We start from the raw sequence: 15,238 nt of genomic DNA on the forward strand, positions 1-15,238 counted from the left end.
AACATTCAGTGGTTGTTTGGATACTGAGAATTAGTTGTGAGATTATAGGAAACGAGTTTTTGGAGGATTTTTAGCAAAGCCGGTTTTTGCTATTTTTTCAGTTACGGTGGGTATGTACAATTCCTTGTTTGGATGTAGAGATTAGGAAAAGGAGATTTAGGGCATGTACAATAATGCTATCTTAGGAGTGCCACGTAGGATAAATGATGAGGTGGAGGAGAGAGAACTCATAAGAGAAGGCTTGTCTTCTTTTATTTAAAATAAGACAAAAGATGATCTCTTAGCACAATATGTCTCACCACATTTTTAGGAATTGCTCGTTATTGAAAATAAGACTAAGAGATGACCCATTGTAGACATTTTTTTGGTCATCTCTAAAAAACATGCAAAACTTAAAATAAGACTATCTTATCAATCATTGTACATGCCCTTAGCAGTTCTTTGTTTGGGTCGTCTCTTACGCACTTGCCACGCTTCGCTCATCGCCTTCTACGCGGACTACTTGCTTCTCCCGTCCCGCTCCGAGCACGTTGGTCACGAGACCAAACACCAAGAGCACATGACTTAATGTTGGGAGCATCACGGAGGTTGGGCATGATGCGCTCGTCGGCGTTCAAGCTGAATGTTGGGAGTACCACATCTCTTCGCATGGAAAGCCAAGCAGCGGCCAAGCTCAATGGTCGCCGGCGTTCTCTGCCACGACCAAGCCGGACGAGGCGTTGTTGGCCGTATCCTCTGGTGGAGCTCACCACGATGAGGAATCAACTTTGTTCTCTTGCCGCGCCTCGTCCCTCATCCATGCCTCCAAGCTCGACGTCGTTGCCGACGTCCATGAACTGGAAGGAGGCTGTGCCGGTGCGCGTGTCCGCCGTACTCGGAGAGTAGCGCATCATGGGGCGTTTGGTTCAGGCACGGGGAACTGCAACGCGCTCCAGTCCTCCAGCTCTCGGTACACCACAATATCAAAAGAACACAACGCGGTGGAGCGGCGACGGTGTCGTGCCGTGCGTAAGGCGGCAGAGCAACGCCGGTGCTTGAACTGTGTCACTGGCGATCACCATGCCCAGCAGCCACCATCGTGGACTACGTGCATGCACAGAAACAGATAACCACGCAGCGGAGCAGCGATGGTGCTGGAACTGCGTCACCCGCGATCAATCCGGCCACCGTCGTGGACTCCTCAACATCTTAGGCCTCGTCACGGGCTCACGGCAAGCCTCACGGTCTTGCCTAGGATAACCCCCTGTCGCCAGGAGCAAGTGAGGTGCTAGAGCTACCGCAGTGGCGAGACCGGCTCGGCGGCCGCCGACCCAGCCGCAGACTTTGAGCGCACGGATGACGAAGCATGTCTGGCGTCCGGCGTCCGCGTCGACCCGCCGGATGCACCATCGTCTTCGCTACAACTCACTGGAATGGCGAATCTGAGGACAACGATACCCAGGATATGTTAATCCCGTTTTTGCAAAAACGACTAATAGTCGTTTTCCCGTAAACTCAAAATCCTGGGTTTTGGAGAACCAGGTTTTCTATATCCACGGGTTTGTTAGATGATCCAAACAAGATTTTATTCTGTTAGAGCCGTTTCCTTGTTTTTAGAGAACCGGTTTTGTATATTTCCCTTATCCAAACAACCCCTCAACATGGGGAGTCCTTAGTTCCTTACTGAGCCAGGTAAGGGTAGGGGTCTAACACCGCCTTCCGATGCCGAAGGAACCGACACGCGCTATTACGTGTTCTTTCCTTCGACCGGGACGAGGAATCCGAGCGCCAGCCTTGTACCCCGCCAGTCCGATAACGACTCCAAACTTGCCTCTTCACTAGTAGACATGGCAAGTGCATGGGACGCGACCTTCTCCCCAAGATCGATCGATCGATATACAGTTCCCTCCTCGGCTCGATCAGCTCGTTCTCCGTCCATCTTCTTCTCCCCTCCGTTCTCGATGGCCGTCGTTTGTGCCCAAGCCGTCGACTCTTGGCCCATCTGGAACCTCCGAGGCTACGGGGTCGAGGACTGCGAGGAGACGCCCATCTGGGAACTCGACGACTGCGAGGAGACGGCCGAGCTCGGCTCCGGGAGCTTCGGCACAGTCACCAAGGCGTGGTCCTACAAGACCGGCGAGAGCGTCGCCATCAAGACCCTCGGCTCGAGCAGCCATGACGCGGTCCGGCGGGAGGCCGACCTCCTCAGGGCGTGCCATGGCCACCTCAACATCGTCCAGCTGCGGGACATGTCCTTCGACCGCAACGCCGACAGGCTCTCCCTCGTCATGGAGTACGTCGGGCCGAGCCTCCACGACGACCTCCACCGCGCCCGCCGCGGCTGCCCGTTCCAGGAGGACGTCGTGCGCTTCCTCATGCGGCAGCTTCTGAGCGGCGCCGACCACATGCACCGGCTGTGCCACGTCGTCCACCGGGACATCAAGCCCGAGAACGTCCTCGTCGGCGACGGCGTCAAGATATGCGACTTCGGGCTCGCCATGTCCATGTCCCAGGCCCCGCCGTACGGCCACCGTGGCACCCGCAGCTACATGGCGCCGGAGATCCTCCTGGGGAAGCCCGACTACGACGCCACCGTGGACGCCTGGTCGCTGGGCTGCGTCATGGCCGAGCTCCTCCTAGGCGAGCGGCTCTTTGGCCGCGCGGCGGACGACGCCGACCAGCTCCTCAGGATCTTCTACGTACTAGGCGTGCCGGACCAGATCTCCTGGCCGTCCTACAACTCCATGCCGCTGGCCGGCGAGCTGGTGGCGCCGCCGAGCATCCCCCACCGCAACAGGCTGCGCGAGGTGTTTCCAGAGGACTGCCTGTCCAGACAAGGTTTCCAAGTATTGAGCGGCCTCCTCTCCTGCGACGCAGGCAAGAGGCTGTCGGCGGCTGACGCCCTCGAGCTTCCATGGTTCACCACCAACTAGACAGGACGACGCTCCGGAAACTCTGATTTGATAGCGTGCACACAACGTTCTTGTGTCCACATACAATGTAATGTAAGGTTCGACTGCAATATTTCTGCAGTTCTGCTGTCTGAGTTTAGTTGTAAGGAAATTGTCGACTTACGTTCAGGCAAAAAAACCTGTGCTCGTTACTTCAGTAGTACATCAATACGAAGTGCGACCATGTTGGTACAATTGAATGATTTTGTATCCACAAGCCGGAGTTGCGTGCACGGGAGCTGAAGTTCGTGTGGGTTCCAGACTTCATTTTTCAGAAGAACTGGGAGGCTTCATTGCAACCAACCAAGTCACAGAATCCAAATTTGGTTTCGGCTTTGCTATTCATCGGTTGTCTGAAATTGAAATTTGGTTCCATCGATTTTGCATGAAACCCCGAGGTCGAAGACAGGTAAATTTCAATTCTCTCGTGAATCGAGTGACAACAACAAAAAAAAGAACAGGCAACTGACAAATAAGCATCTTCAGACTCCATCAACATTCCAGGTGTGGCCGGCGATGCCGGTGTTATTTTTCTTCATCAAGTTTGTAATAGCTCGTAGAGTGCATCTTTTTGGAAGTTGGTCTATGATTGTTTTTAAATTTACCAATTCCACGTACTAGTTGTTTTTAGGCAAACGAAGCTTAGGACCGTTATTAGGACCAAACAGATCAGATCTATCAGAACACCCCGCTGCAAGTTCTCTAAATCCTGAACACCCAGCGAACTCAGAATCACAAGTCCTGAGGAAAAGAGGTCACTCTGAAATGTTCACCTTCAATGTAGAAATGTTCTTCTACATTGTTGAAAGTTCAACTTTAATTAAAGGCATACAAGACATTGTTGAAAGTTCAACTTTAATTAAAGGCATACAAGACATTGTTGAAAGTTCATCTTCAATTAAAGGTTCACAAAATTAACTGTAGTGAAAAATTAGCTGAAAGCCGGAGAGAACAAAAATCAAGGAAAAAGGAGAAACAGAGCGGTAAAGATGGAAGAGTTACAGTTAAGCGCTGTTACCATAGTGACATGATTTTATTTCAATATCAAGTTACGCACTGTTACCATAGTGACATGATTTTATTTCAAAATCAGCATGGGCGATCGTAAGAGAAACTAGACACGAAAATAGAACAGACTTCAAACAGATATCTATATCAGGTACCAATAGATTGTATGCAGATTACTGATAAGAACACAATCAGAAGGTCCACCAACCATGTCTTTAACCAATAAATAAGCAACAAAACGCTTGTCTTCATGCATCAGAAGATCCAACATACGAAGAAAACATTTCAACTCTTAACAGCATCCACCACAGCCCAATCACATGAACAAGTTCGGCCTCGTTGCCTTGTAGGTGGTCTTCAGCTTCCTGGTTGGTGGCCTGACCTTTTGGTACACAAGGGGGAACTTGATCTTGGAGTTGTGGAACTGCTTGGTGTTGTCTCTCTTGCATAGCTTGAAGTTGACAGTCGCGGTCTTGATGATCTGAATGCAGGGGGATCTCACACGGTGGCGAGAGGCCATCTCAGTGTACATCTGCTCCACGGCACCATTTAGTGTGGTGTCACGGTACTCCTTGTACATGTTGTGGTAGCCAGTCCTGCTCTGGTAACGCAGCCAAATGCCATAGTTCTTGATCGTGGTTGGGTTCTTCTCAAAGATCTGACAAAAAAAGAGTAATTCAGTGCATAAATAACAATCACATGCCATAATTGAGTAAAAAAGAATCAGTGAAAAAATCAGGTTCCAATTGGTTCCCAAACAAAGAAACTATGGATTAACACCAGTCAACCACAACATACACATAACACGATTAGAAAAAGGAAAAATCACAAATCAGAAAGTATACGTGACCGCATAATAGACAGCTCATATGGGTCCCTTCAGATGAAACGGGATGTGGCAAAAAGAACTCATAGAACTTTTGCGGTACAAGTCCTTGTAGTGAATACAAATTATATTATGCAAAACAGAGCCTTCGCACATCAGAATGAAGTATCAGAAGTAATTTACGCATAGATAATGTAAATACAACTACAGATGCATATTTTCGCAAGAAAATCGCATACATAGTGATCACAACAAGATGGAAGGGGCATCACTGCATATTCAAACACAACTAGAATGATTTTATGTTGCATTCCGACTAATAACGCCACAGAGAGTACAGATAAAACTACCGATGCAGTTGTAAGAGTGGGTCGATAAAAGGGGCTAATTAAGCCGCTCTCGGTTGGTAATTGTAATGTACAGGAAAGAACCAGAAGGTGGGACATAATCCATGCTCATGGCAAAACATAAGACGAGAAAGGCCCAATACCTCGTTGATGGCGAGCATCTGGCCGTTGCTCTTCTTCACCTTCTTCAGCTTCCTCAGGAAATACCTGCACAGACGCGACAACAGCATCAGAAATACCGAATCGAAAACGAACAGATCCTTCAGATGTCGCGAGGCGACGGGGAGGAGCTCACCAGAACTTGCTCTTGGCGCGGACCTCATTGGTGGCCCAGAGCTTCATGCGGTAGATCTTCGGCTGCTCATCGCCGGGCGTCGGCAGCGCACGACCCACCACCTGGTACTGATGGAACTGCACACGCACGGACGCGTTGAGACGAATCAGAAACACGGATCAAGGGCGGACACGGAGGCGTCGAGGATAGCTACGGCCGGGAGGCGGCAGTGGAACTTACCCTGAAGGCCACCATTTCCGCGAGCTCTGTGAAGCCCCTAGCCTAACCTAACCTAAGGAGATGGGGAGAGCAGGAGGCGGCGGGCGAAGGAGGCGTCCGTGAGAGGGAGAGAAGCGTTTATAGGTGGCGAGCTTGGCTGTAAACCCTAATGGGCTTTCTCCGTGTCGTGGGCCTATTTTTTTAGCTTGTGGGTCTACTGTTCCGCTCTTTATCATAGATCCCCTGCCATTGGCCCAATGTGTTAACGCGGGACTTCACATACAAGAACGTGTATGTCTCAGAAATAAAACATACAAGAAAGTGTTAACAATACAGAGATACGTGTTTCTCCACACACACACAAAAAAAAATACGTGCTACTAAAAAAACAAAGAGATACTGCTAAAAAAAGATTATTCTCCAAAAAAAAAGATAACTCTCAAGAAAGATATTTATTTTCTGAAAAAGTGACATTTCTTTTTCTAAGATAAGACAAAAGTTGTTTCTTAAATAAAAACAAACAAACAATTCTTTTGCTAAAAATAAAGAGATAATATTACTAAAGACAAATTAAAGATAAAAAAAATATTATTATTGTGCTCTCTTTTTTAGAATACCTTCAAGATAAAAAATAATTATTTTGTGCTCTTTTTTTAGAACACCTCGTTGAGTTCCAGTGCTACTTTACCTCACTCAAATTTAAGGGTTACGACCCAGGGTGCACGACATCTGCTGCGTGTGTCACTTCGACCATTATTACGTCATGCATCATCATGTGCATACATGGCGCTGCCACGAGGGGCATCGGACGTCTGCACGCCTATTGTGCGGGAAGGCGTCGGACAGAACGTGTGCTCGATAAGATTACCTAATAGACTTATCTCCGCTATCTTATTTATCTTAACATGCAAAATATTCGTATTAACAACCATGCCATCTCAGAAAAAAATGTGCACCCCGGCATTCCTTATGACCTCATGAAGCTACATCACCTTCTCACGTCATTACTTTTTTCAGAAGTCGTCTAGCACAGTGAGTCCCTATCATCTTTACCACCACTCCTTAAAGCTTCCCCTGCAGGTCATCTCCATCACATCCGGTTGGGAAACAAATTATGTGGAGACGTACTCCACGCACACTCCTGTGCATACCCGATGTGATTTGTCTTCACGTGCCCGAGCTCAGCATCCGATGGCACCCTATCATGATCAGGCGCTGCGGGCGGTCACTGCTCGGATCGTGTGCAACACGTCCTTCTGGCTCAGCTCCAATCACTCATCTCCATTTGATTGTACGTGATCCCTATCCGACCGGGACTGAAAAGACAGGTCATGGCCAAGTGATAGAGGTAAATCAGACAGATCTCCGGGTGGGGGATCCCAAGCTAAGTGTCTAGGTACGATGGTAACGGGTGAAAAGGCATTTTCAGCCTTAAGTGTTTTGGTGTTGATGACAATGCAATTTACGAACTAACGATGTGCCTAATCTACACATGTATACTCTATAGGGCACAACATGGTTGGGCACCCCTCCGAATGGAAAGAGCAAAGACAACATTTCCGACGCTTTTATTTCTTCGGTCGTAGGAAATATGTACTATTAAGAGGGAGGGTCCGCATTAGAAGATATTGGGTGAATCAAACACATACACATCTACGTATTGCACCGACATATATCCTTCCAATTTGAGGAGAGAGCCTCTCATCTAACCCATGCAGAGAAACCTGCCCAGAGCAGTTGTACTGCAGGTAGCAGCGGTTGTACCGCCCCCTATGTGGAGTGGCCTCTGCTACTACCACCCAGACGATTGTACCGCGTGCAGAGGTGGTTGTACTACTTAGTTTACTAGAGGTTCAACCGCACGTTGCACTGGATCAACCACCGCCGAAGGGGTTTACCTATGGGTAGGGTGTGATACCCAAGTGGTTGCTACCCGATTGTTCAAGAAGTCACTTTGCTACCGATACAACCAGGGTCAAGGCCGGTTGTACCACTCGGGACTTAGCAAACCCCGGACATTGTCTTGGGTGATTATACTAGTGTTAGTACCGCTCAAACCACCGCGATAGGGATGAATCCTTCGGGTTGTGAGCGGCACAAGGGTAGTGGCACAACGGTTGTTCCGGGGAATACTCGTTCTCCGGTACAACTGGGCATGTAAGTGTTGGGGAACGCAGTAATTTCAAAAAAAATCCTACGCACACGCAAGATCTACCATGGTGATGCATAGCAACGAGAGGGGAAGAGTGTTGTCCATGTACCCTCATAGACCGTAAGCGGAAGCGTTATGACAACGCGGTTGATGTAGTCGTACGTCTTCATGATCCGACCGATCCTAATACCGAAAGTACGGCACCTCTGCAATCTGCACACGTTCGGTTCGGTAACGTCACATGAACTCTCTATCCAGCTGACTGTTGAGGGAGAGCTTCGTCAGCACGGCGGCGTGATGATGGTGATGATGAAGCTACCGGCGCAGGGCTTCGCCTAAGCACTACGACGATATGACCGAGGTGGATTATGGTGGAGGGGGGGCACCGCACATGGCTAAGGGATCAATGATCAACTTGTGTGTTCTAGGGTGCCCCCTTGCCCCCGTATATAAAAAGAGCAAGGGGGGAGGCCGGCTGGCCCTTGGTGGCACGCAAGGAGGGGAGGAGTCCTCCTCCTAGTAGGAGTAGGACTCCCCTTTCCTAGTCCTACTAGGAGGAGGAAGGGGAAAGGAAGGAGAGGGAGAGAAGAGAAGGAAAGGGGGGTGCCGCCCCCCTGCCTTGGCCGGCCCTCTCTCTCTCCACTAAGGCCCATGTTGGCCCATTAGATCCCCCAGGGGTTCCCATAACCCCCCGGCACTCCGATAATTATCCGGTAACCCCCGGAACTCATCCGGTGTCCGAATATAGTCATCCAATATATCAATCTTTATGTCTCGACCATTTCGAGACTCTTCGTCATGTCCGTGATCATATCCGGGACTCCGAACTATCTTCGGTACATCAAAATACATAAACACATAATTTCGATTGTCACCGAACGTTAAGCGTGCGGACCCTACGGGTTCGAGAACTATGTAGACATGACCGAGACACGTCTCTGGTCAATAACCAATAGCGGAACCTGAATGTTCATATTGGCTCCCACATATTCTACGAAGATCTTTATTGGTCAAACCGCATAACGATATACGTTGTTCCCTTTGTCATCGGTATGTTACTTGTCCGAGATTTGATCGTCGGTATCTCAATACCAAGTTCAATCTCGTTACCAGCAAGTCTGTTTACTCGTTCCGTAATGCGTCATCCCGTAACTAACTCATTAGTCACTTTGCTTGCAAGGCTTATAGTGATGTGCATTACTGAGAGGACCCAGAGATACCTCTCTGATACTCGGAGTGACAAATCCTAATCTCAATCTATGCCAACTCAACAAACACCATCTGAGACACCTGTAGAGCATCTTTATAGTCACCCAGTTATGTTGTGACGTTTGATAGCACACTAAGTGTTCCTCCGGTATTCGGCAGTTGCATGATCTCATAGTCATAGGAACATGTATAAGTTATGGAGAAAGCAATAGCAATAAATTAAACGATTATCGTGCTAAGCTAACGGATGGGTCAAGTCAATCACATCATTCTCTAATGACGTTATCCCATTAATCAAATGAAAACTCATGTCTATGGATAGGAAACATAACCATCATTGATTCAACGAGCTAGTCTAGTAGAGGCATACTAGTGACACTCTGTTTGTCTATGTATTCACACATGTATTAAGTTTCTGGTTAATACAATTCTAGCATGAATAATAAACATTTATCATGATATAAGGAAATATAAATAACAACTTTATTATTGCCTCTAGGGCATATTTCCTTCAATCTCCCACTTACACTAGAGTCAATAATCTAGATTACATTGTAATGATCATGTTTTGCTCGTGAGAGAGGCTTAGTTAACGGGTCTGCAACATTCAGATCCGTATGTATATTGCAAATCTCTATGTCTCCCTCCTTGGCTTGATCGCGGATGGAATTGAAGTGTCTCTTGATGTGCTTGGTTCTTTTGTGAAATCTTGATTCCTTTGCCAAGGAAATTGCACCCGTGTTGTCACAAAAGATTTTCATTGGACCCGATGCACTAGGTATGACACCTAGATCGGATATGAACTCCTTCATCCAGACTCCTTCATTTGCTGCTTCTGAAGCAGCTATGTACTCCGCTTCACACGTAGATCCCGCCATGTCGCTCTGTTTGGAACTGCACCAACTAACAGCTGTTGGGGACGCAATAATTTCAAAAAAAAAATCCTACACACACGCAAGATCACGGTGATGCATAGCAACGAGAGGGAAGAGTGTTGTCCACGTACCCTCGTAGACCGTAAGCGTTATGACAACATGGTTGATGTAGTCGTACGTCTTCACGATCGACCGATCCTAGCACCGAAGGTACGACACCTCCGCGAACTGCACACGTTCGGCTTGGTGACGTCCCACGAACTCACGATCCAGCAGAGTGTCGAGGGAGAGTTTCATCAGCATGACGGCGTGATGACGGTGATGATGATACTACTGGAACAGGGCTTCACCTAAGCACCGCTACGATATGACCGAGGTGGATTATGGTGGAGGGTGGCACCGCACACGGCTAAGAGATCAATGATCAACTCGTGTGTCTATGGGGTGCCCCCCTCCCCGTATATAAAGGAGTGGAGGAGGGGGTGGGCCGACCCTCCTATGGCGCGCCCCATGGGGAGTCCTACTCCCACTGGGAGTAGGATTCCCCCTTTCCATGTAGTAAGAGTAGGAGAAGGAAGGAGGAAAGAGGGAGAAGGAAAAGGGGGGGCGCCCCCCCTTCCTAGTCCAATTCGGAGCAGAGGGGGAGGGGCGCGCGGCTTGCCCTGGCAGCCTCTCCTCTCTTTCCACTAAGGCCCATAAGGCCCATTAAACTCCCCGGGGGGTTCCGGTAACCCCCTGGTACTGCGGTATATGCTTGAACTTCACTCGGAACCCTTCCGATGTCCAAACATAGTCGTCCAATATATCGATCTTTACGTCTCGACCATTTCTAGACTCCTCGTCATGTCCGTGATCAAATCCGGGACTCCGAACTACCTTAGGTACATCAAAACACATAAACTCATAATACCGATCGTCACTGAACGTTAAGCGTGTGGACCCTACGGGTTCGAGAACTATGTAGACATGACCGAGACATGTCTCTGGTCAATAACCAATAGCGGAACCTGCATGCTCATATTGGTTCCTACATATTCGACGAAGATCTTTAGCGGTCAAACCGCATAACGATATACGTTGTTCCCTTTGTCATCGGTATGTTACTTGCCCGAGATTCGATCGTCGGTATCTCAATACCTAGTTCAATCTCGTTACCGACAAGTCTCTTTACTCGTTCCGTAATGCTACATCCCGTAACTAACTCATTAGCTACATTGCTTGCAAGGCTTTTTTTTGAACAACACAAGGGCGCTCAAGGCGCCATTCATTCAAAATAACATCAATTTACATGATTAATGGCATACCCCTGCTGTAATACATCTGCAATAATTTGCTCCAGGGAACAATGCCATTGCTGATATTCAAACGTACTACATTTAATTACAGCCTTTTGATTTGGATGAAATTCCTGCGAATAGGCTAGCTTTGCTGCTTCATGAGCCTCAGTGTTGTGATTTCTACTGACATGAAATACCTGAACATTACTAGAGGTTGTGAGTGCACAAAAATCTGTTAGAAGACCTCTGATAATCCAATGTCCGGGCTGCAAGTTAGGTTCCCTTGCTGCTGCCGCCTTGGCCAATGTGAGATTATCTGTTAAAATGGCTGCTTCCTGTATTCCCAACCTGTTTAAAATTATAGCTGCTAATTTGATAGCTAGAGCTTCAGCATGAATTGCCGATTGAGCATTCATGGCCGTTGCTGCAATCTTGACATGCCATCTTGATTGTCCTTCTTGCACCTGCATGTAAATCCCTAGACCTGCTTTCCCTGTTCCTGTTGTGTTTGCTTGCTCCTGTTCATTCCATGCCGCATCTGTGAAGACCTTAATTGGTGTTGAGAGCTCAGTGTTGTCAATTGTACTTCCTTGGGTGTACTTCCTATCTCCCTGTTCGTATTTTCTTTCTCCTCCAGAAGCTACTGTTTCCTATACAATTATATTTTGTTCCAAAGACATACTATTTTTTATAGCTTGAGCAGCAGAAAAGACATGTGTTGGACAGGCATCTTTCTTCTGGAAAAGTTTTTCATTTCTAAATTTCCAAAGGCACCACATAAAGGTGAAAATATTGCTTAAAGTGGCGTGTGGATGATTAGAATTAGCTAAGTTTAAGATGATGTTAACTAAAGAATCTGAGTTCTGGCTCAACATGTCAGATTTAATATACCATGGTTTTGCAAACCAAGCTCCTCTAGCAAAAGCACAATCAAAAAAGATGTGCAAATCATCCTCCTCTAAACCACATCTATCACAAAGCTTACTAATGTGTTTTGAATACTTACTTGCTCTTTTTCCTGTAGGTAGAGCTTTCCTAAGTAGCCTCCATGCAAAAGTTTGTATCCTTGGAGCTATTTCTCTTTCCTTCCAAACTTGTTTTAAGAGTTCTTTTGTGTTATTGGATAAAGTTCTGGGTCTTGGCTCTCCTTCTTCTTGCATGGCCTGCAGACAAGTTTTGTATGCACTTTTTGTAGTGAATTTCCCTGTTGGAGTGGGCCTCTAGCATAATAGGTCTTCACCTTCCTCCTGAATGATTGGTACCTGTTTAATAGTGTTTGCTATATCAGGATCAAACAGAGTATCTATGAGGTTAGTATTCCACAACTTGCAAGGCTTATAGTGATGTATATTACCGAGAGGGTCCAGAGATACCTCTCCGACAATCGGAGTGACAAATCCCAATCTTGATCCATGCCAACTCAACAAACACCATCGGAGACACCTATAGAGCACCTTTATAATCACCCAGTTACGTTGTGACGTTTGGTAGCACACAAAGTGTTCCTCCAGTATTCGGGAGTTGCATGATCTCATAGTCATAGGAAGATGTATAGTTATGGAGAAAGCAATAGCAACAAACTAAACGATCATCGTGCTAAGCTAACGGATGGGTCAAGTCAATCACATCATTCTCTAATGATGTGATCCCGTTAATCAAATGACAACTCATGTCTATGGTTAGGAAACATAACCATCATTGATTCAATGAGCTAGTCAAGTAGAGGCAAACTAGTGGCACTCTGTTTGTCTATGTATTCACACATGTACCAAGTTTCCGGTCAATACAATTCTAGCATTAATAATAAAAATTTATCATGATATAAGGAAATATAAATAACAACTTTATTATTGCCTCTAGGGCATATTTCCTTTAGTCTCCCACTTGCACTAGAGTCAATAATCTAGTTCACATCGTCATGTGATTTAACACGAATAGTTTGTTGGAAATATGCCCTAGAGGCAATAATAAAAGCATTATTATTATATTTCCTTGTTCATGATAATTGTCTTTATTCATGCTATAATTGTGTTATCCGGAAATCGTAATACATGTGTGAATAACAGACACCAACATGTCCCTAGTAAGCCTCTAGTTGACTAGCTCGTTGATCAACAGATAGTCATGGTTTCCTGACTATGGACATTGGATGTCATTGATAACGAGATCACATCATTAGGAGAATGATGTGATGGACAAGACCCAATCCTAAACATAGCACAAGATCGTATAGTTCGTTTGCTAGAGTTTTGCAATGTCAAAGTATCTTTTCCTTAGACCATGAGATCGTGTAACTCCCGGATACCGTAGGAGTGCTTTGGGTCTACCAAACGTCACAACGTAACTGGGTGACTATAAAGGTAGACTACGGGTATCTCTGAAAGTGTCTGTTGGGTTGACATGGATCAAGACTGGGATTTGTCACTCCGCATGACGGAGAGGTATCATTGGGCCCACTCGGTAATGCATCATCATAATGAGCTCAAAGTGACCAAGTGTCTGGTCACATGATCATGCATTACAGTACGAGTAAAGTGACTTGCCGGTAATGAGATTGAACGAGGTATTGGGATACCGACGATCGAATCTCGGGCAAGTAACATATCGATTGACAAAGGGAATTGCATGCGGGGTTGATTGAATCCTTGACATCGTGGTTCATCCGATGAGATCATCGTGGAGCATGTGGGAGCCAACATGGGTATCCAGATCCCGCTGTTGGTTATTGACCGGAGAGTCGTCTCGGTCATGTCTGCTTGTCTCCCGAACCCGTAGGGTCTACACACTTAAGGTTCGGTGACGCTAGGGTTGTGAAGATATGTATATGCAGTAACCCGAATATTGTTCGGAGTCCCGTATGAGATCCCGGACGTCACAAGGAGTTCCGGAATGGTCCGGAGGTAAAGAATTATATATAGGAAGTGCTGTTTCGGCCATCGGGACAAGTTTCGGGGTCACCGGTATTGTACCGGGACCACCGGAAGGGTCCCGGGGGTCCACCGGGTGGGGCCACCTATCCCGGGGGGCCCCATGGGCTGAAGTGGGAGGGAACCCAGCCCAAAGTGGGCTGGGGCGCCACCCCCCCAAGGGCCCATGTGGCTAGGGTTGGGGGAAACCCTAAAGGGGGCGCCCCCTTGCTTGGGGGGCAAGCCCCCCATCCCTTGGCCGCCGCCCCCCTAGTAGATCCATCTACTAGGGCCGGCGCCCCCCCCCCCTTGGCACCCCTATATATAGTTGAGGAGAGGGGAGGACTTCATACCTGAGCCTTGGCGCCTCCCTCTCTCCCCGTTACGTCTCTCCCTCGTAGTATAGGCGAAGCCCTGCTACTGTGACGCCCTGCATCCACCACCACGCCGTCGTGCTACTGGATCTTCATCAACCTCTCCTCCTCCCCTTGCTGGATCAAGAAGGAGGAGACGTCTCCCGTCCCGTACGTGTGTTGAACGCGGAGGTGCCGTCCGTTCGGCACTTGGTCATCGGTGATTTGGATCACGTCGTGTTCGACTACATCATCACCGTTCTTTGAACGCTTCCGTGCGCGATCTACAAAGGTATGTAGATGCATCCGATGACTCGTTGCTAGATGAACTCCTAGATGGATCTTGGTGAAACGAGTAGAAATTTTTTTTGTTTTCTGCAACGTTCCCCAACATAGTTCACATCTTTATGTGATTAGTTCACATCTCCATGTGACTAACACCCAAAGGGTTTACTAGTGTCGATAATCTAGTTCACATCGCTATTTGATTAACACCCAAAGAGTGATCATGTATTGCTTGTGAGAGAAATTTAGTCAACGGGTCTGCCACATTCAGAGCCGTATGTGTTTTGCACATTTTCTATGTCTACAATGCTTTGCACAGAGCTACTCTAGCTAATTGCTCCCACTTTCAATATGTATCTAGATCGAGACTTAGAGTCCTCCAGATCGGTGTCAAAGCTTGCATCGACATAACTATTTACGAAGAACTCTTTGTCACCTCCATAATCGAGAAACATTTCTTTATTCCACTAAGGATAATTTTTTACCGTTGTCCAGTGATCCACTCCTGGATCACTATTCTACCCTCTTGCTAAACTTATGGTGAGGTACACAATAGGTCTGGTACACAGCATAGCAT

The 15,238-nt window shown here is 47.2% G+C and overlaps 2 protein-coding genes across 2 annotated transcripts; one reads left to right on the forward strand and one right to left on the reverse strand.

The window, feature by feature from the left end:
• Positions 1-1,668: 1,668 nt before the first annotated feature.
• On the forward strand, positions 1,669-2,960 carry LOC125546868 (putative cyclin-dependent kinase F-2). Its single transcript, XM_048710973.2, has one exon. The coding sequence runs from the start codon at positions 1,827-1,829 to the stop codon at positions 2,910-2,912; it is 1,086 nt and encodes a 361-aa protein (XP_048566930.2). The 5' UTR covers positions 1,669-1,826; the 3' UTR covers positions 2,913-2,960.
• Positions 2,961-4,057: 1,097 nt separating this feature from the next.
• LOC125544367 (large ribosomal subunit protein eL20) lies at positions 4,058-5,781 on the reverse strand. The gene is made up of 4 exons (XM_048708029.2): positions 5,626-5,781; positions 5,407-5,522; positions 5,255-5,318; positions 4,058-4,596 (listed from the first exon to the last, which is right to left on the reverse strand). The coding sequence occupies exons 1-4, from the start codon at positions 5,638-5,640 to the stop codon at positions 4,255-4,257; spliced, it is 537 nt and encodes a 178-aa protein (XP_048563986.1). The 5' UTR covers positions 5,641-5,781; the 3' UTR covers positions 4,058-4,254.
• Positions 5,782-15,238: the final 9,457 nt, after the last annotated feature.

This window comes from Triticum urartu, chromosome 3A (assembly GCF_056163025.1).
Source record: "Triticum urartu cultivar PI428250 chromosome 3A, HENAU_Tu73, whole genome shotgun sequence".
Classification (NCBI taxonomy): domain Eukaryota; kingdom Viridiplantae; phylum Streptophyta; class Magnoliopsida; order Poales; family Poaceae; genus Triticum; species Triticum urartu.

Excerpts from the sequence above, each read along its gene's own strand:
- LOC125546868 (XM_048710973.2), top strand. The coding sequence starts at position 1,827 with ATGGCAAGTGCATGGGACGCGACCTTCTCCCCAAGATCGATCGATCGA.
- LOC125544367 (XM_048708029.2), bottom strand. Across the intron at positions 5,319-5,406 it reads CGCGCCAAGAGCAAGTTCTG|GTATTTCCTGAGGAAGCTGA; the intron begins GTGAGCTCCTCC and ends GCGTCTGTGCAG. Across the intron at positions 4,597-5,254 it reads AGATGCTCGCCATCAACGAG|ATCTTTGAGAAGAACCCAAC; the intron begins GTATTGGGCCTT and ends TTTTTTTGTCAG.